The following is a 22,519-nucleotide window of genomic DNA, read 5'->3' as shown; positions in this document are numbered from 1 at the left end:
GACAGAAATGGACAGTTTGCACAGTTTTTGATTTGTGATGATTTCTTCTCTCCAAACAAGGCCAATCAAATATAAATTTGTTTATAATAATTCTAATAATAAGCCATATTTACTACATTTATTGCATCACCACTTCTTATTGTACAAGGGGAAAAGAAAATTGTATTTATTCTTCCTTGAGTTTTTATGATAAGTAACAATGGTTTCAGACTGCCTTTCCAGAAGACTTCATAGAGTCATAGGGCTAGAAGGGACCATAACGGCCATCTAGTCTATCCCCTTGTCAAGATGCACGATTTCGTGTGTCTAAACCATTCAAGACAGATGGCTATCCAGCCTCCTTTTGAAAACCTCCAGTGAAGGAGCTTCCAGAATCTCCCTAAGCAGTCTGTTCCATTGTCCTACTCTTCTTACAGTTAGGAAATTTTTCCTGAGATTTACTCTAAATCTGCTATGCTGTAGTTTGAACCCATTGCCTCTTGTCCTGCTCTCTGTGGCAAGAGAAAACAACTTTTCTCCATCTTTTTTATAGAAACCTTTCAAGTATTTGAAGATTGCTATCATGTGCCCCCTTAATCTCCTCTTTTCCAAACAAAACATACCCAATTCTTTCAGCCTTTGCTCATGTGGCTTGCATTCCATCCTTTTGATCATCTTTTGTGGTGCACCTCTGGTTCCTTTCCATTTCTTGACATCCTTTTTACACATTGGTGACCAGAACTGGACACAGTACTTCAGCTGAGGCCTACCCAGCACCAAGTAGATTTTTGCATTTGCTTCTTTTGCAACAGCATCACATTGTTGACTCATGTTGAGGTTGTGATCCACCACAACTCCCAGATCCTTCTCTGCAGTGCTGTTGCCAAGCCAGTTCTCCCCCATTCTGTATTTGTGCATTTGGTTTTTCTTCCCAAGTGTACCACCTTACATTTGTTTTTGTTGAATTTCATTTTGTTGTCTATAGCCCACTTCTCCAATTTATCAAGATCCCTTTGAATTTCAGCTCTATCCTCCAAAGGGTTTGCAACCCCCTAGCTTTTTGTCATCTGCAAATTTGATCAGTATGCTCTTTATTCCTACATCCAATTCATTAATAAAGATATTAAATAACACCAGACCCAGAACAGATCCTTGTAGAACCCCACTTGAGGCCTCCTTCCAATCTGACATCATTACATTAATAAGTTCCAGAGGGGTAGCCGTGTTCGTCTGTTTTTAGCAAAACAGTGAGAGTCCTGTGACACCTTAAAGACTAACACCTTTATTTGGGCATAAGCTTTTGTGGGCAGAAAAGCTTATGCCCAAATAAATTTGTTAGTCTTTAAGGTGTCACAGGACTCTTGCTATTCCATTAATTGTTACTCTTTGTTTGCAGTCGTTTAACCAATTACGTATCCACTTAATGGTAGTTCCACTGAACCTGAATTTCTCCAGCTTACTTATCAGAATGTCACGTAGGACTGTGTCAAAAGCCTTGCTAAAGTCCAGGTATGTTATGTCCACTGCATTCCCCCTATCCACCAAACCAGTTACCCTGTCAAAGAAGGAAATCAAGCTGTTTTCCTTGTTTGTTATGGGGTACTGAAGCTAACCTAATTTTACAAATCTTTTATCCTCTTCTTCATTAAAAGTGCCAGTATGTACAGTACTTTTATCAACTAAAAGAGTACATTATAAGGATGCGTTGGGAGTCTAGCTAAAGTTTGTCTCCCTGTTTCCTTGTACTCCCCCATTGGTCTGTATATATCTACCTGTTGTCTCTTGTCTTATACTAAGACTATAAGTTTTTGCGGGACAAGGACCCTCTATTTTGTTCTTTATTTGTACAACCCCTAGCAGAATAGGGTCTTTGTTCATGACAGAGGCTCATCGGTGTTATGGTAATACAAATACATAATAATAAAAGACTATCAACATTTATATAACAAAGGCACTGATTTAAAATGGCTAGTGTAGAATCATTCCACTTTTCTTCCAGAAACGGTGATGATTTCTGCCTTAGCTATAAGTGATATAAGCCCCATTTACATTCATATTTCAGCGTAAATCTAAACTATTTTTTCTTATCTTAGGAACAGGATAACATCTAGAGCTGAACTCATTTAGAGAGAAAATGAGAGCATACATTTCAAACAGAAATTTTAGATTCACTCTGTTATAAGAAGTAAAAATTAAACAAAAGTAAAGTATGCCAAACTAATGTAATCAAAGAAATGCTGTCAAAATGCGTATAATTTTGGATGATGTGGTATAATTGAAAATTAGCCATATAACATTTTACTTCCATTTAATGTAAGCTAGCAGTGAAGCACTCTGAAATCTTTTGCTCTCTTTTCAGAGGGCCTCAGCGATAAGGTTCATTGACTACAACATTACAAACCCACTTCATACAAATATGACAATGTGGAATGCCTAACATTTAATAATCCCATTACTTACATTGCAATTACACTGGAGTAGATATGAAAATGTAAGCCTTTCTTGACTTAGTAAAGATAAGCAGTTTGATTCTTTAGAGATTTCAATTAGATCTAAACTTCCACTGATAAAATGGGATATACTGAATAATGTACAGCGTTTATCATTAGGCAACATAAACATATTTTGGCTCTTAAGGTTATTGCTGTGGAATTATTCCAAGATGCAGCATTACTGGGCATGCTGAATGCAAGGCATTAGAGAATGCAAGCTATTCAAATACATTTTACCCAGGATTTTCAAAGGAGTCTTAGGCACCCAAATCCCACTGCTTTTCAATGAGAGTTGGGCATCTAAGTCCCATAGGCTCTTTAAATAATGCACCTGTGGACTGGAAAGCATGATTTTTTACAATGATTGAATTATTTTAAATGTAATGAATTACCTTTTCTGCTATCATAAAGTCATAGCGGAGTGACTCCCGGGTACAAATAGCTCCCAGCAAAAAAACGAAGACTATATATAGAAACCACCTGCAAATAACAGAGAGAGACACAGTTTGTTCCCAAAGTGATGAGATCATCAAGCATTTTCACTATCATTATGGCCGGAAAAAAATTCAGCTACTTACAGTGACCACCATTTAAAAACTTCACAAGTAATTGACATTATTGCAATGTGTGTGGTATTCCCTGTTCTAAATTTAGGAACTATCAGAGTAGCATTGTGTATATGCAAAGGAAAAACTGTAAAGAGATAAGCGGCAACTACTGTGTATTGGTTTGTTATTTTTAATACCAACTGGAATCCTTTTGTTTAAAGCAAAGCAGGTAAGCTCATATTTAACTTTAAGCATACAAATAGTCCCAACAGAGTCAAAGGGGACTATAGACACGCTCAAAGGTGAGTACGTGATTAAGGGCCAGATCTTTAAAATTATTAGGGAACCTAAATGTGCAGATGGACACCTAGTGGGATTTTCAAAAGCACGAGGTGCTGGACTCCCATTATTGGAAGGCTGTGTGACCTCTGTGGCAGGGTACGCCTGCTCCGCTCTGTGGATCCTGCGCTTCACCGGCTACGCCAGTGGTGCGGCTGGGAGGGGAGTGCGGAGGGAGGGGACCCAGTCCCGCCCTCTGCCCCAGGCCCCCGACCCAGGGACCCTGTGAGGAGTGGTCTCACCCTGCTCAGTCCCTGAGACCGACTACCTTCCCTGGGTCGCCTGTCCGTGGCCCCCCGGCCTGTAGCCTGTTCCCTGGTACCGGCGTGAGGGGCTGTTCCGCCTTCCCCGACTGGAACCTTCTCCGCCTCAGTGTGGTAGCTGCAGCGGATGATAGCCCCAAGCCCTGCGGCTGTTGCTGCTGCAGCAGGGCAGGGCAGCTCTTCTCCGCTCTGCTTTACTTCACTTCACTTCACTTCACTTCACTTTGCTCTGTGCCTCCTCTCCTCTGGCTGTTAACTCCCTTCAGCCTTTCTGGCCTGCCTGAAGTGGAGGCTTTTATCTGCTGGGGCAGCTTCTTTGATAGGCCCCAGGTGGCCTAATTGGCCCAACTGTCTTAAATTAGCCCCAGCTGGGTTACCCAGGGAAGAGGGCTTTATGGAGCCTGGGGCTAATATACATGCCCTCCAGCACTCTTTCATAGCTGTGTGGTCTGGCCCTGTCACACCTCATGGATCGCACACTTGACTGAGACTCAGAAGACTGGGCTCTGCCTCTGGCCTCACAGGTACCCTTGGGCAAATCATTTCATCTCTCTGTCTCAGTTCAGCCATCTGGAAAATGGGGATAATTATATCAACCTCTTTCAAGAAAGCACTTTGCGATTTACTGAGGGAAAGCACTGTATCAGAGCTAAGTACTATATTATTACTACTTCTCTGGGTGAAAAATACAAAAACTGCCCCTATGTTTTGAGGAAATATTTTTAAAATGGCCTCAGAAAGAACTAAAGTAGTAGATGAGACATGTCTGAAATAGGGAAATGAGTCAATGTAAATGGGCATCTTCCTTCAATCCCTCCTTAAAACTCACCTCTTCATTAAGGCCTGCAAGTGGGCATGCCAAGTCTGCTGGGTATTATATTAAACATGATTGCTGCACTTTTACCTTGTCCTTCCTGCATGTAGTTGAGGGTAGCAGCACAGATGGAGATGGAGCCTTCTACAAATCACTACATCCCACTATGCACAAGCAGGTCGGAATTGTTGGGGCAGGGCAGGGAGTTGAGGGACCCTAGGCTCCATCCCCCACAATGCACCAGCCAGTGGAACAGCACTGGTTCTCCACAGGATGTACGCTGCACCAGGTAACAAATCTCAGTGACACAATCTGCCTCTCAGCCTCCTCCAGAGACAGCAGAGCAACCCACTGCCACTTGCATGGGGCAAAGCCACAGTTTAGCCGGCCCATAACGATTTTTAAAATACATAGGGCCCACAGGAGGTTGGACTAGATGACTTCCTGAGGTCCCTTCCATCCCTAACCTTCTATGATTCTATGATAAACCACTTCAGTGTTCTCTTACGCCTAAGGAATGACCTTCTGCACTGCATGCAAGGTTAATTCCCAGGACCGTATAACATGCAATTACAAGCCTTCAAAATGTTCTAATCATCCCACCGATAAAACTGCACTCTTTATGATAGTGAGAGGAAATATTACCATCACATACTTCATAAAAAAAAAACCCTCTTGCACCACCATGCAAAAACTAACAGCTGCTGATCAGGATGAGAAACTACATACAAAGAATACAGAATCCCATTCACTACGGGTATGCTCTCAGAAGGGCTCCTTTTATCTTATGGTATGTCTACACAGCAGCTGGGAGTGTGCTTTCCAGTTTAGGTAGACAAAGGTGCTAGCTCTGCTCGAACTTGCCCACTAAAAATGTCAGCGTGGCCACACTTAGACAAACCCACCTACTTCCTAGGTATGTACTCAGGTAGCTAGCCCCACCGCCCACCCCACCATGGCCACACGGTTGTTTCTAGCTTGTTAGCTCCAGTGGAACGAGTGGGACTGTCTGCCAGTGCTCTTCCAGCTGCTGTGTACATAAACCCTAAGTCAGTCCTCATAAAAAAAGCACTTAAATGTAGCTGCACCACGTCAGCTAATAGAAGTAAACGACTCAGACTGTTTCTTTAGAAGGCTTGTCATTTTTCTTTTCTTAAAAAAAACCAAATCCAGTAACTTTGAAATCCACCCCAGAGTAGTCTGACAATTCTAGAGTTAATACACCTTCTGTATTAGAAAGGGGGCCCGAGGGGTGGGGAAGAAGTGATTAGATCCGCATTAGTGAATCTCTTCACTAAACCATCCAGAATAGGAGGTGGTAATAGATGATCATTTGAACAAGAGCCAGACTTTAATTTTCCAGATGGGTGCGTAGTAAAAGGTTGACTGGAATATGAAATAGATTGGTCACATCCAGGCACGCTCTAAACAGAAAGTAAATTCTTCTCACTCTCTTTCAAGAGACTTACGAAGTGCCTATAGCTGCCAGAGACCCCAGTGGGATGTTAGATGCAGGCTTCTGGAGATCTCCACTCATATTAAACCCAGCCATCACACCTGCATTGTATAGACAAAGATAAAGATAACTTGGAATTAGATCATTTATTTATCGCTTCAGAACTGTAGCTATTCCTTGTCACATCACCCTTGCAAACATTATCTGCCCCATATCCGCAGCTTTGTAAGCAAGTAACCATTCAAACATGTATCCAAGGGTAACAAGCTACCAATAACATGCTCACAAAGGTCCCTTTGTTCAGACTGGACAATGACATGAGAAAAAGCATGAATTTAAACAAAAACGTCTTATCTTAATACAAACATCATGGAAAACAGTGTTGTTCAATTGTCAATAGCAAAGTGCAGCATTCATCCCACTATCCATTCAACAGGCCGTATTACCCAACTTTGACACACGCAGTTGGACTCAAATATATTATAGGCTCTTACATCCACAAGAGACAGTCTTCATTATAAAATAGCTTGTACGGTCTGTGTCTAACAACAATCTCACACACACATTGAACAGATAGAGAATAATAATACTGTGCATGCACATAGCATCTTCCATCCAAGAATCTGCTTTGCAGATGTCAGCTAAAGCTCACGACACCCTTGTGAGATAGGTATTATCTCTAGCTTGCAGATAGGGAAACTGAAGCATTGAGAGGTTAAGTGTTAAGACCAAAGTCACACAGAAAGCACATGTAGAACTGAGGACAATCTAACTAAACTGTTATTATTTATATGCCAGTAGTTCCCAGAGGCCCCCGCTGGGATCCCAAGATTATAGACACATAGAAATACATAGTACAGGACAGACCCTGCCCCACAAAGTTTACAATCTAAAGAGACATGACAGACAAAAGGATAGAAGAAAGGGAGAATTATCCCCCAATTTGCAGCTTGGGAAACCGAGGCACAAAGGGATTAAGTGACTGGCCCAAGGTCATACAGGGAGTCTGGGATAGAGCTGGGGATTGAAGCCTCAGTTCCTGAGTCTCAGTTCACTGCCATAACCGCAATACTTTCCTGGTCAAAATAGCTTTTTCACACTTCCTATAAGTATTCAGATACTGGTAAAGAGAAAAGCAGCCATCTTACTTTAAAAGCATGATGGGAATTTGGACAATTTGAGAGAGGGGTGCTTGGCGAGGGAGTCCCTCTGATCACTTTATTTCCCCACTTAATTTCCTATCCCCTCCAAAGACTCCTGTGTTAAACTGATCCCATGGAGCCAAGGATTTTTGGACCAGAGGCCAGTCAATACTGCTCATGGGTCAGACAGTGGGGAAAGGGGTGAGATCTCTGCTGAAGATAACCAGGGCGACTCCAGAACACTAATAGCTTATGCCAGCCTGGGGAGCAAGCGATCAAACAACATTCTGCCATTCAGCTGTCACGCCAGCCAGTAATGAGCTGTTTTAATGCCGCACAGGAACGATGAAGTCAGACTTCGGGTTGTGAATAAGTGACGACAGACTCCAACTCAGCAAGAGCCTGGGCCATTTTACGGCTCTCCCAAGAAGTGATGGGCCTTGCATGGCATTTCTTCCTGAGCCAAAGATTAGGCAGGAGCAACTGAACTTGGCAGAAGCCCCACAGCAAAGAGGATTCACTGCTGCTCCAGTAGACTACAGTCTGCAAGGGGCACTCTCCAAACGCTTGCATGGTAGTGAGTTGAACACCACTGAGGAGGAAGGAAGTTCAGTGGTTAGGGTGCTACCCTGGAACTGACTCAGGGTCAATTCCCCGCCCTCCCACCGACTTCCTGTGCAACCTTGGGCAAGTCATTGACCACTCAGTTTCCCATCTGTAAAATGGGGATAATAATACTTCCCTACTTCACAATGGTGTTATTGGGATAGGTACACTAAAGATTTTGAGCCACTCTGATAGTACAGTAATGGGATCACATAAGTATGATAGATTAGAGTCAATAGTACAAGAGTTAATGTGGACATCATCAACCAGACGCCAACACAGCCTCCTCTATACGACACATAGTCCTCAGCTCTTATTGAACAGGAAATTCAGGAGTCACAGGTGGTGCCAAAGCTGTCTTGCACTTTTATTCTCAATCATCTTGTCCACAAAGGGCATATTACAGGCAGGGTGATAGCGGGAGAAGATTAGCATCAAGAAGTGCTTTCCTGAGAAGCGGATCCAACAACCACTCTTTTCAATGAAGCAGCCTGCCTACCCTTCATAATAAAGCCCTTCTTCCCTGCTAAATGCAAGAAAAATGGATCTGATTTGCAAGCAGTATGATGGAGTTTTCCCAAAAATTCTAGCTCTTAACAAGAAAAACTGGCCAAAAAATCAACTTGAGAAACTGGGACATTTCTCTCCTCCAGACATAGATCAGTCCCCCTGGAACCAATCATTCCCCTCCAAATTTGAACAATCATATCTGCAAATTATTCAGAGAGAGAATTACCCACGTCTCTGTTTCAATCCGATAGCAGCCTGGATTTTCCACACAGGCCACTATCTCACAAAGCGGATAATGGCAAAGGCTGCTGGGCATGGCAGGATAAAAATCTGGTCAACTCAGCCAGGAAACCAAGGGAGTATCGAGACAGCCTGTAAATCACAACTACGCCCAATGTAATCCTATTCTGGGAATTATCCATTGGGATGGCCATATGAAAACCTTTGCAGAAGGGTACTACCTACATCACAGGTCAGATACCATCTACATCTACACCACCGCCAGCTTGACTTACGATTTATAGCTGCAGTCACTGCCACGTGACAAAGATTTTTACATTTTCTAGTACATTACATTAAACATCAAGGTAAAGCGCAAAAGCCTTTCCATTCCTCATCTCCTTCATCCCACAGGAGATGAGGAATGGAAAATGCCAGATAAGAGTTCACTTTTAAAAGGGGCCAAATTCTCTGCTCATGTACATTGGCACCACTCCACAGCCTTAGGGGAGCTGTGCCAATTTTACATTACCATATTATTTAGCCCAAGACTGCTAAAACTATTTGCTGTCACTTGGAAACACTAAATACAGTTTATTCTAGAACTCAGTTTCAATGCAAAGATATTTTACACTAAAATGACCACAAGAGGTAAGTTACTTTCCTTGCTGTAACTGGAGTTCTTCGAGATGACTGGTCCCTATCTATATTCCACTGTGGGTACGCATGTGCTCCAGGTGCCTGAGACTGGAGAATTTTTGGAAGCACTGTCCATTGGTCCCTGTGGCCCTACCCTCCTTGTGCCTTTGCACCACAAGTATAAAGGGCGGGACAGATTGACCAGCTCTTCAGTTCCTTCTCTACCACAAATCATGCCAGGATCCAAAGCAGAGGGGAAGCAGGGTGGGTAGTGAAATACAGATAGGGACCACACATCTTGAAGAACTCCGGTTACAAGAAGGTAAGTAACTTTAACTTTCCTTTCTTCTTCAAGTGCTGGTCCTTATGTGTATTCCACTCTGGGTGACTGACAAACAGTACTCAGAGAGGAGGAGGGCGTGAGGATGCAGGTAGTATAGCTGCTTGCAAAACTGATGCCCAAAGGATAAGTCAATGGAGGAGTCTTGGACCAAGACATAATGCCTCGTGAATGAGTAGAAGGAGCTCCACATAGCTGCCCTGGAAATGTCAAGCAGGGGACCTCTTGAGGTGATGCTACTGAGGCCCTTTATATCTTTGTAGAATGAGCCCTTACTCCATGTGCAGGACGAAGCTGTACCATCTCATAAGAGAGTAGGATACATCTGAAGAGCCACTTGGAGATCCTTTGAGAGGATACAGCTTGACCTCAAACTTGTTCTGCTATGGCAATGAACAATTTAGGTGACTTTGTGATCGGTTTCGTTCTCTGCAGGTAAAATGTCAATGTCGGTGCTCATCAAATGTTGAGGAAAGACCTTGGGAGCAGCTGCTAGACCAAATAGAAGTGCCCTGTCTTGATAGTGGCCAGGACCCACTATAAACCTGAGGAATCTTCTGTGGGAAGGATGTATACTTTCACATGGACATTCATCTTTCATATCAAGAACTATGAACTACATGCTGTTTTCCAGAGATGGTATCATTGATGTTACTGTAACCAAGTGGAATTTTAGTTTGTGAATAAAAACGTCAAAGTGTTGCAAGTCGAGAATAGTCTCAACCCTCCCTTCTTTTTGGGAAGTAGGATATATTTTGAATAGAACCTTTTTCCCTGATGCGGATGAGGTACCTGCTCTATTGCTCCTTGCTGAAGGAGAGATTCTATCCCCTGGAAGGAGGATTTTCTCATGAAAATGGTATCTGAAAAGGGATAAAGAATGGGAGTTTGGAGAGGGAGGGAAACTCTATGGTATAGCTGGAATGGATGATATCCAGCAACCATTTGTCCATTGTTATTGCTCTTCAGTTCTGGGGAAAGAATCCTAGGCAGCCACCAAAAAGAGAACTGGGGATTGGGTGGAGATGGCATCAACAGTGGTTCACAACTTCCAAGTGTCTCATCAAAAGAAGCTTTTGGCTGGGGGGTGATGTTGGGTTAACGTGACTGAAGTGGAAGGGGCAGGGTATTATGTCCTTTGTGTCATCTGCCTTTTATGAAGAGGTTCATAAGAGTGCTAATGGCAAAACATTTTAACCACAGGCTTTGGTTGCTTATGGTATTTCCTCTCGTGTACATATACCCAGAGGGTTGCCCCGGAGTCCTTTAACAAGTGCAAAGACTCATCTGTCTTTTCATTGAAAAGATTGGTTTGATCAAAGGATGAGTCTTCTACAGTATTCTGGACCTCCCTGGGAAACCCCAAAGAGTGTAGCTATGATTCCCAGGCAATAGCCATTTGATCTTGATGCAATGTAGTCTGCATCAACAGCAAATGTAATGAAGTTATTGCCACCAGCCTGTTGTCATCAATAACAGCCTGAAAGTGAGCCTGACCCGCTGGGTAATTTGTCCTTGAAATCTAAAAACTTTTAATAATTAAGAAAGTCATAGTCATACTCAGCCAACAGCAATTGACAGTTCAATAGACTAAACTGGAGGCTAAGGGATGTAAACACTGTCCTCCCCAGCAGGTCCACACATTAAATTATTGGTGGAGGTGGTTCCTGGGTGTTGCTGCCTGAATCTTCCTGTTGCCTGAACAACTACAGCACTCGGGAGAGGGTGGGTAAACAGAAAATTTGCTCTGTTTGTTGAGACAGAGTAGTGTTTCTCTGCCCTCTTGGAGGTAGGGGTACATGTTGCCATGGCATGCCATGCAGCTGTTGCCAGTTCCAATGTGGCTTCCTTCACCAGGAAGCCAATCTAGCTGGATCCCATGGGTGTTGGATGTCTAGGAGCTTATGTTGTGTGTCCTGGAACACCTCTAAGGAGATCTGGAGCTCTTCTATCACCCTTGGTAGCAGCTCCTGGAATTGCTTGTGGTTATCTTGAGGAGACAGCAAAGCTGGAGTGTCCCCCTCATTGGGAGATGAGGAAGATACCCTCATCAGCAGAACCAGTAGATTTGGCTCGTAATCTTCCTCTTCTATAGGGTCATCCTGAAGTTGCTCTCTTTGAAGGGAGGGCCAATATGACTCCCTACTACATTATATAGACCCGGGTAATAGGGGCAGTAGGAAGGGTTGGAGGTGGGCCGTGAAGGTCCCCAAGGCATGGGGTACCACCAGGCCTGAAAAGGGGTGTTTTGGTTTGGACAGGGGAGGCTGGTTGCAGGTAGCTCTGGATCTCCTTTCTGGACTGATCTCCCTCGGTGGAGGCAATGACGGTTGCTCCAATATATCCAATGTTCTCATCATCGGGTGATTTGGATCTGGCTTGATCAGCAGTGCTATCGGTTCTGTTGAAGGAAAGCTACAGCTGATAGACATGATGGGGAATAGACTTCTCCCATAGCCTTTATCTTCTGGTTGGGAGATAATCTGGTTGGGAGATAATCTCCCTGGTGAGGGTCCGTCCCAACAACAGGGTAGATTGAGGATCCAGGAGACCAAAGATGTCCCCTAGAGTGGGGTATCTTTCTGATCATCCCCAGGGTGCACAGTGTTCTGGAAGGCTTTACAGACTGAGCTAACGTAGGAAGGTTCTGAGTTGGCAGATCCAGTTTTGTCGACACAAGTTGTGCAGGCGTACAGCCACCGCAGTGGCATACCATGGGTCTCCAGCGCCCAGGGGCCAAGCCTGCATTTGCACCACCTCCCCACCTTACGGGCCTCCCCCGTGCAGGGCAGAAGGGGTCCTAGCGCTGTCCTCCAGCTGCCCCGGGGAAAGGGGTTCTTCAATTACTGGGGGGACATGAGGCCTGGGGGGGAGGAGGGGGCAAATGCAGGCTTGGCTCTGCTGCTCCCCCTTCCCACACTTACCCACCACACAGCACCCGCTTCTCCCACTCCAGACCACGGCCCGGCACTGGCTCGGATGGGGTGGCCTCACTCCCCGACCTGAGGGGCCATTCTCCCGTCTCCTGCGTGTCATGAAGGGCCAGCCTGGTGACCTCCCGCGGGCCAGTGCCCGGGGGCCTGGTTCCCCATCCCCCCTTGGTACGCCACTGAGCCACGGCTGTAATTAAACCGCTGTTGCATGTCCTCACTGTGCTCTTTGTGTCAGTGGTGTACTACCCGCTCTTGCATTGACACCAGGAGCAGAGCATTGTGGGTAGCTATCCCACTGTGCAGCTGCACGCAGGATGCTTTGGTAAGGGTTTGCAATGCCTCATGGGGCAGGCACAGCATCACATGAGGAAGGTTTCTGAATCCCATCCTTCCATGGGCATCCTACTAGACTGACAGTCGCTTTTCACCTGCCCTGTTAGCCAAACTGACACTGCTGAACACAAACACAAGTAGCCCACAGAAGTGTGTGTGTGTGGGAGAAAGAAACAGAGACAGAATGTGTGTAGGGGGACAGTGAGTGTGTCCACACATTGTCTCTTTACATTCAGACAGCAGATGGAAGCAACCAATCCTGAGGCAGAAGCTGGTGCACAGACAGCTTGTGTCCCCCTGTGCCCTCCACCCCAACTCAGCAGAGACCTGTACACCGGCGGGGGTGCGGGGGAGGAGGGAAGAGGAGAGGAAGCCCCTGCCTCCCTCTCTGGCTCTGCACAGCACATCAGGAGTGTCTTCCTTTCCTCCACAGCAGTAGCCTGTGCTGCCTGCCGTAGGAGAGCAGAATTAATTCCCTCGGAGTTCTCCCACAGCCTCGTCTCCCCACCGCCCCAGGAGAATGATGCTCAGCTGGGCCGTAACTGTGTGAGGAAGCTCTGTCTCCATGCTGAGCAATTTCAAAACTTCCTGGGGCTTTGAAAGGGGAGGGAGGCGTGCCTGTGTAGCTGGAATGCAGGGCAGTGCAGCAGAGTTCAAACCAGTGAGCAGAGCGGTCAGGGTGGGCATTGTGGGATAGCTCCTGGAGCCCAGTTACAGCACACAGTGTCTACCCTGATGCTTTGTCGCTCTAAACTTTGCCGCAAAAAGCTCTACGCCTCTCGTCGAGGTGGTTTTATTTTGACATCACCACTGTATTGTCGCCAAAAGCGGACTTTTGTCGCCAAAACTTTGTGCCCTTAGTGGGTTACAGATTGTTGTGATAAGCCATAAATCCAGTGTTTTTATTAAAACCATGATTTTTAGTGTCTAGCAAAGTTATCAGTTAAAGCTCTCAGGCTCGTCTTTTGAAGGTGTCATGTAGGTTTCTGTTGAGGATGAGGATTGAGAGACCAGATATGGAGTGACTGTTTTGTGAAAAGTGTTCACTCACAGGTGGTATGATACACAGGGACTCGCATATAATCGGAGCCTCACCCATCATTACACAGAGCAGCACGGTTTCCTAAATATCACTTAAGTGCTGCTTCTCCAGTCCCTAACGTTAACCTTTGTGCATGGCTTTCTAGTGTTAATAACTGATTTATTAAAGGCTGGCGTTTGGAAAGAACTTTCCATTACTCGAATCCTCTTCTTCTATACCCCATGACAGTGGTTTTCAACCTTTTTTAATTTGCAGACCCCTACACAACTTTGAATGGAGGTGTGGACCCCTTTGGAAATCTTAGACACAGTCTGTGGACCCCCAGGGGCCACGGACCACAGGTTGAAAATCTCCGTTCTATGGTAACAACCACCTTTCGCAGAGCCCTTAGACATAATCTGACCACAGGTTGAAAACCACTGCCCTATGACAATCGTTTCATTCTGGGACAGTTCCAATCTCCAAGTCCCACTCAGCCCCCAACATACAGAACTCCACAAACTGCTTTTTTCTCCACAGACTGAACTTTAACCACTATTTATTGCTGAATCTGAACTCGGAGCTCTTATGATTCCTATGAAGGGCCTCTCCACTCACAGGCATAAATCCCTCCATTTCCAGTAGGGATAGGGTTCATTCAGGAGAGATACGGGTCTGCATTGCCCATCACAAAATCCTCAGGTTAGAAGCTGACGACCGGCACCTTTGCACTCTGATAGACTGTCCCCCTACATAGCAGAACCGTCCAGTTCTAAGATTATTTCTCTTCTATTATTCAAAGGGTCATCGTCTCGAAAACATTCTCCTGCCAGTTCAGTTGGTCTGACTGTACAAGTGACTATTACTGAAGGAGGGGAGAGAGGAAAATGCACACGGCTCCCCTTTACCTTAGCCAATGAGACCAGACTCGATCGATCTACCTTAAGAATGTATATAGGCCCTATTACTGAGTGCCTCACAATCTTTGTGGCATGGTCTTGTGGCTAAGGCAATGGCAGTGCGTAGAGGTCCCATCCAGGGTCAAGGCACCGGTGTACTCGGTGCAGTGTGTGCAGCAGAACTTGCAGTCTGTTTAGACAAGACGAAAGATGGGAGTAAGGAAGGCAGCGGATGGGGACTCAGAAGTTCTAGGTTCAAGTCTCAACTCTACCACAGACTTCACTCATGATATAGGACACGTCACTTCGGGCTGGGTTGACATGAAAATGTACACTGGCATAGCTACTTTCCTCAGGGTGTGGAAAAGCTGTGCTGACCTCACCCCCCAGTGTAGACAGCACCATGTCGACACAAGAATTCTTCTCTCGATCTAGCTCCCATCCCTCCGGGAGGTGGATTAACTACAGCAACGGAAGAACCCTACCAGTTGCTATAGTGAGCGTCTACACTGAAGCACTACAGTGGTGCAGTTGCAGTGCTGTAGTGGTTTAAGTGTAGACATACCATGAATCTCAGTGTGGCTGAGGCTTGGTTTACACTAGCAACCAATGTTGGTATAACTAGGTCACTCGGGATTTTCCACACCCCTGCGTGACGCAGTTATACCATTGTAACTCCTGGTGTAGACAGCCCTATGTTGACAGGAGAGCATCTCGCGCCGACATAGCTACCACCTGTCGGGGGGGGCGTATTACTATGCTGACAGGAGAACCCCCCCACTGACATAGGCAGTGTCTTCACTGAAGCGCTACAGTGGCGCAACGCCCGCATTTTAAATGTAGACAAGCCCTCAGTTCCCTATACTTCCTTACTCCCATCTTTTGTCTCGTCTACACAGACTGCCAGTTCTTCTGCACACACTGCACCTAGCACACTGGTGCCTTGACCCTGGATGGTGCCTCTATGCACTGCTATAATACAAGCAGGAATGGGAGTGAAATCACACAATCACCACTGACACGCTGCTGCTGTCAGGGAATTGTTTAAATCATCTAAATAACTGACTAACGAAAAGGAGGGAAGTCACGCTTAGCGAGCAAATTAATTATACTGTACACCGCACAAGCTGTATTTTAAGAGAATATTTAGCATTACTACTGGTCTTACAACTGCTAACCAATGAAATAATAAACTACCAGAGCTTTAAATAAGTTATATCTATTAGCTTTGGCTTCTTTCCTAGCTGCCAAGGATTAAGCGCGATGAAGAACCATTTCACAACAATAAGGCTAATTTTCTTTGCAGCTTTGTCATAAATACTCCTTTTTCCCTATTCAGCTTGTTAGGAGCAGCTGCACTCCAGACATGGGGATGACATGCTAGCCTCCTCCTAGCCAGTAGTCATGGGTTAGGGAGAAATGAAAAACAATACCATCTGCCACTACTTTTCCTGGGATGCTACAGCTGGAGGCCGGACTCAGAACAGTGATTCTCCCAGGAGGGAGCACATGGTACCACTAGCCACTCTGACAAGAGAACAGAAGGAAGGTTCTAAAGTAAAACAAACTCTCACTGGGCACATACGAGAAGCTGCCTGTCAAATCGCTGGCCAGCCTGTTTGGACTTAGAATAGGGGAGTTCAGTGAGAGGTAAATAAGGCCTGGTCTACGCTGCCGGTGGCGTCGACGGGAGACACGCAAGCTACGTACTGAAACTTGCATATCTCCCATCGACTTACTAACCTGCACTTACCATGGTGTCTTCTCTGAGCTGCGTCGACAGGAAATGCCCTCTGGTCGACTCAGCGTTACTCTTTTCCGGGGAGTGGATTTATTGCATCGGCTGGAGAACACTTCCAGGGTCAATTGAGCGGGTCTCCATTGCCCGCTCAATCAATCCTGCTGCATCGCTTTATGGAGCCCGACACAGCATCCACAACGTAGACATACCCTAAGAAATAACTCAAGCACTTTCACAGTGGCCCGGTCTCCATGAAGTTAAGGGATCTCCGATCACTGCAGGATCGAGCCTTTAGGTTGTGCAGGCAACACAATGATAGAGGATTCAAAAGCCTTTAAAATGCTTCAGTCCTTCCATATAGAGTAAACAAAGGGGGAACTATGCCAACTACTCAACAAAAGCTTCTAAAAAAGCAAAAAAAACCCAGGAGACGCTGAGAAGCCAAGCCTTTCTGAGTGCTGAATGTGCTAGGCCTGACACATCACCACCTCCTCCTTCTCCACTCTGACAAATGCTCCCTTTATCATCAGCATCATCAGAACAGAGTTACAGGAGTGTTTAAGGAAATGGAAAGCAATTCCTTTCTGTAAAAGGCCACACAAGCCATTGAAACAAACATTCCTCAGTCACTCTTCGTAGTAAGTTCACGTAGCCCTGGTGATCCAGCTGGCTGAACGAATGTCTTGGGACAAAAGGGAAGTAACGGGAACACTTGCTGTTCCAAACAAGTGAGGTAGATTTCTAACAAAACGAGTATTTATGCTACTGGAACACTCATTTATTTCATCTGTTTTATGAAACCATATAACATGCCTCCCTGTATTGCAGCAACTCTGCTAATGACTTTCAGCTAGTTGCTTAGAGCTAATCCTCTGAAAGTTCATTCTCTAATCCAAGGATTCATCACTATGGAAACTGCTTACAATCGGTACTTTTTATAGCATAAAAACAGCATCAACAAGAGGTATTCTAACTCGAATGGATGGTGATTTCATTCCCACTTGGCATTGCCAGATTCGTTTTTTATGGTCTTTTTGTTAATTAAGGGAAGTGAAATAAAACCAAATTAATTTCCACAATTAAATTTAACAAATGTGTCAGCTGGAATGATGAGCAACAGTACTACACATACCAGGCCTTCACCTTACACATACCACCACATCAGCACAGCAGCAATCATTAGGAAGAGTCTCTCAGCAGCTATACTGAGAGGCTACTGCAAAAAAAAAAAAATCTATAATTAGGGAGAGAGGAAGGGGGTAAGCAGATAACTGTGGGCTAGTGCACTAAGCATGGGGCTGGGAGTCAGCACATACAGGTTTTGTTCCCAACTTTACCACTGATTTGCTGTGTGATCTTAGGTTGAACTTACCTGTGCATTAGTTGCCCTGTGTAAAATGAAATAGGAATGCTCATTTAGTTTGGGATAAGCATTGAAGACTCGTTACCCAAAATTTAGGAAATAAATCTTGGTCATCTCCATTATAGGTAAGCGCGATCAAATATGATATGGTAGGTTAATATTATGGCCTAATAACATTGACCTAAACCAATGCCTGGCAGACAGGACAGGTTTCATGGATGCCAGTGGTCTGGATACAAAGAAATGCCAACTTCCTGTATCAAGGAATTAAGATAAAAGAGTCAGTGTCCATTAGGAAAAAAGTCATGAAAATTAGAAGGTTAAATCAATTACAGCTCAGCATCAACAGATGAAAAGCTACATGGAATTTCTGACCACAAAGGAAAAGAAGATTAAATTAAAGAGTTCAGTGAGGCTGTGCAGACCATGAGGCTCCCCAGAATCACTGATTCACCATGCACTCAATGAAGCAGGCTGGCATGGCCAACTCTGGTAACCAGGAGAGCTGCTTGCTTTGCTGCCTTGCTAAGACTGATTCACATTGTCTACATGTGCTCACCTCTACGAGGCAGCTTAGGTAATAAAGCATCAGGTAATAAACTGTACAGTACCTGTAGCAGCTGGGAAAAAGACTCCAAAAACGGTGAAGAAGGACTCCCCCGAACTGTAGTCTGGTAGCGTGTTGTTAAACATAAGTTCTTTCGAATAGCCAACAAAGCCATGTTCTGCGAACAAAAGGGGATTACATGTAAACGATGAGAAAATGGATTGGGAATCTGATAGGTGGAAATCCTTATTTACAGTCTCACACGCACACTGGGCATACCTACACAGCAAAAAAAACTCCATGGATGACCCGTGCCAGCCCATTCGGGATCCTGGGGCTTGGGCTACGGGGCTGTTCATTGCTGTGTAGACTTCCAGGTTCAGGCTGGAACCCAAGCTCTGGGATCCTCCCACCCCGCAGAGGCTCCAGCCCGAGCCTGGAAGTCTACGCAGCAATGAACAGCCCTGCAGCCCAAGAACAGACCAGCTGCGGGTGTCTAGTTGCCATGTAGACGTTCCCTCTCTCTTCCCGCCCCTCCATCCTTGGGGGAGGTTTATTTTCCAAACACAGGAGACCATGGCTTAAACCCTAAATTTATAATAACTAATCTGAATTCAGAAAAAAAAAATGGTCCTATTTTAAATTTCTGGAGAAACTATAGCTAAATATAACAAACAGTTATCTTTATAAAATAGTTAAATCATCAGCTGGTGTAAATCCTCACAGCACCACTGACATCTATGGAGCTGCACGGATTTAAACTAGCTGAGGATAAAGCTCACAATTTCTCTGATTGATTGATGGCAGCTCTCACAGTCAATTTCTCCATACAGACTGGCAGAACTACAGCAGTATAATAATACCATTATAGCTATGCCAGTATAAGACTCTCCACTTCTCAAGCAGAGTAATTACACGGAAATAAAGTCACTTTTATTCCAGAATAGTGTCCATATGGGGACTTAAACTGCTATAGTATAATTTTACCTCTATAGATCTACCTATCAACTTCCCCATGTAAAGAAGCCCTAAACCATCATCCACAAACATTGACTGTGAGAGCTGCCATCAATCAATATAAACGATGTATCTTTAAGCACTTGTTATCAATAAGATCATAGCTAGGATAAACTTGATGTGATGTCATCTAGATCAGGTACTCTCCTACAGGTTAGACTCAGACACAGATTGAAAAAATAAGGCACTATATTATTGATAGAGACTCCCACATCAAGTTTTATTTTTATCACCACCACCTACATTGTTATTCTGTTGCTGTACTATGGTTTAAAAAGATATAGCTAAACACATGGCTTTGCACTACAACCAACAAAACTCCCTCCCAGATCTTCAGCAGATGTTTAAACTGGTGTGTAAACATGTATCATAATGAGAAACAAATGCCAATAACTTTGCGCCTTCTGCTGTGCTAGAGATTTCACTCTCCCCACACCCACCTCAGGCTAAGTTTTTCCAGATCACACATGAATTTTGATTTAAAAAAGGAAAAACTTTCTGAAGTATGGGAAAAGGCAACTGGTGAGAGATCAGCACTGTGTAAACTATACCCTCCAAGTATCGAAGCAATTTATTCCCCCCACTCCACCACCCACTCACACATTATAGACTTGAATACTGCAAATTAAACCATCTGAATTTGCCAGATATATTTGAGCCCAACAGCTGTGGTATCATCATAGCATTTATAAAGAAAGGTCATGGAGTGGTCATGGTAAAAATGGCTCAAACCACAGAAACGTGGTAAGAAGTAAATGGTACATACAAACAGACACTATAGATAAAGTGACCATATTGTCTCAGCTGACTGGGACAGTCCTGGTTTTTCATATGATATCCTAGTGTTGCAAGAACTTCTTTCAGGGGACTTGAATTGTACCGCTTTTTCATTTCATTAATCAAAACATTTGTTTGTTTTAATAACTACAAAATGTTTGTTCACAGCATATTACTATACCCATGAGAATTTTCCTCGTTTTTACCAGGAACAGTCCATTGGAATGAGTGTTCAGTACAATGACCAGTGTTTGGAGTCGAGTGAAGAGAAAAGTTGACTGAGTATAAACTCTATCACAGCTGTCCTTTGCCTCAAAGGGAATGTAAATGACCCTTTTGATTAAAGAGAGCTCTGCATAAAACATCGACAAATTGTACTTCTAAAACCACAAAGAACAACAGGGCTTTGAAACCATCACAGAAAATTCCTATGGATAATCATAGAATCATACAAGGTTAGGGTTGGCAAGGACCTCTGAAGGTCATCTAGTTCAACCCCCTGCTCAAAGCAGGATCAACCCCAACTAAATCATCCCAGCCAGAGCTTTAGAAATATGGGCCTTAAAAATCTCTAAGGATGGAGAGTCTACCACCTCCCTAAGTACCCCATTCCAGTGCTTCTCCACCCTCCTAGTGAAAATGCTTTCCCAATATCCAATCTAGATCTCCCCCACTGCAACTTAAGACCATTGCTCCTTGTTCTGTCATCTGCCACCACTGAGAACAGTCTAGCTCCATCCTCTTTGGAACCCCCGTTCAGGTAGTTGAAGGCTGCTACCAAATCCCCCTCTCATTCTTCTCTTCTTTGAAGCACTTGGAAGAGAGGAAGGTGATCGGGAACAGTCAGCATGGATTCACCTAGGGCAAGTCATGCCTGACCAACCTGATTGCCTTCTATGATGAAATGAATGGCTCTGTGGATGTGGGGAAAGGAGTGGACATGATATATCTTGACTCTAGCAAAGCTTTTGATACGGTCTCCCATAGTATTCTTATCAGCAAGTTAAAGAAGTATGGGTTGGATGAACAGACTTTAAGATGAATAGAAAGCTGGCTAGATCATCGGGCTCATAGGGTAGTGATCAACAGCTTAATGTCTAGTTGGCAGCCGGTAACAAGCGGAGTGTCCCAGGGGTCGGTACTGGGGCCGGTTTTGTTCAACATCTTCATTTATGAGCTGGATGATGCGGTGGATTGCACCTCAGCAAGTTTGCAGACAACACTAAGCTGGGAGTAGTGGTAGATATCCTGGAAGGTAGGAATAGGATACAGAATGATCTAGACAAATTAGAGGATTGGGCCAAAAGAAATCTGATGAGGTTCAACAAGGACAAGTGCAGAGTCCTGCACTTAGGATGGAAGAATCCCATGCACTGCTACAGACTGGGGACTGACTGGCTAGGCAGCAGTTCTGCAGAAAAGGACCTAGGGGTTACAGTAGATAAGAAGCTGGATATGAGTCAACAGTGTGCCCATGTTGCCAAGAAGGCATATTGGGCTGTATTAATAGGAGCATTGCCAAGATCAAAGGAAGTGACTATTCCCCTCTATTCAGCACTGGTAAGGCCACATTAGGAGTATTATGTCCAGCTTTGGGCCCCACACTACAGAAAGGATGTGGACAAATTGGAGAGAGTCCAGCGGAGGACAACAAGAATTATTAGGGGCTGGAGCACATGATTTATGAGGACCCAGAACTGTCTGTTGGAGCACTGTCTTGTCATTACTTTGCATTCCCCTGTTTGTTTGTTGTACCCTGTTTTTTATACTTAGATTGTAAGCTCTCTGGGGAAGGGCCGGTATTGTATGTTTGTACAGAGCCTAGAACAATGGAGTTGGGGCCTCTAGGCTCTACCGCTATAAAATAACTGTAACGAACTAGTTCAAAAAGTCACAGCAAAAATATATATACCAGCATGACCACCCAATATTCCCCTTAGCAGCTGTGGCATTACTGTGGAAACCAGGTAATTTGGATGCATGAATGGAATCCCAAATTTGTACAGATTAAGCCATGTTCTTGTTTAATTTAAACACAATTCATCTACATGTTACTTATCACCATTCCAACCTCATCTTTCAGCAAATCAGTCTCCCATGCCAGGAATACTTTCATGTCCTTTTTAATCAATTGTATGCAATGATTTGCAATTTACCATCAATTTACCAAATTATCAAAACATCAATATGGGTACTTTAAAAACAATAACTCCGTGAACATTTCTTAGTTGCTCCTGTGTGGACAGGAAGGGAGGAAAAACTGCATTTTTTTTTGCGAACTGCAACTGTTGTATTAATGGCTCTGTTTGCAGTTGACAGGGCATTTGGGCTGAAAATCATCCAGACAAAAATGGCTTGAGCAACTGTGACCAATCAGTTCAAGCAACAGAACACTTGTTTTTAGTTGAATAAAATGACGCGAGTTGCCCTAAGAACAGCTCATTCAATTATCCATATCCCATTATAGTGCGGTTGCTACTCATAAAGAACATTTTAAAAACAAGTCACAGGGTTCAACATTTGTTTCAGTGATTTTCATAA

At 44.3% G+C, this 22,519-nt stretch overlaps 1 protein-coding gene across 1 annotated transcript in view; it reads right to left on the bottom strand.

Annotated features, from left to right (window-relative positions):
• Positions 1-22,519, bottom strand: part of SLC12A8 (solute carrier family 12 member 8) — an 88,565-nt gene that overhangs the window by 23,358 nt on the left and 42,688 nt on the right. The window contains exons 6-8 of the mRNA XM_067549605.1: positions 18,249-18,362; positions 5,905-5,992; positions 2,864-2,951 (exon numbers count right to left, since the gene is read on the bottom strand). Coding sequence (XP_067405706.1) covers positions 2,864-2,951; positions 5,905-5,992; positions 18,249-18,362 — 290 coding nt within the window. The remainder of the gene's footprint in view (positions 1-2,863; positions 2,952-5,904; positions 5,993-18,248; positions 18,363-22,519) is intronic.

This window comes from Emydura macquarii, unplaced genomic scaffold (assembly GCF_026122565.2).
Source record: "Emydura macquarii macquarii isolate MOO-44397 ecotype Brisbane River unplaced genomic scaffold, CSIRO-AGI_Emac_v2 contig_1253, whole genome shotgun sequence".
Taxonomy (NCBI): domain Eukaryota; kingdom Metazoa; phylum Chordata; order Testudines; family Chelidae; genus Emydura; species Emydura macquarii.
Note: the sequence above shows the minus strand (reverse complement) of the source record. Positions and strands in the feature narration are given on the sequence as shown.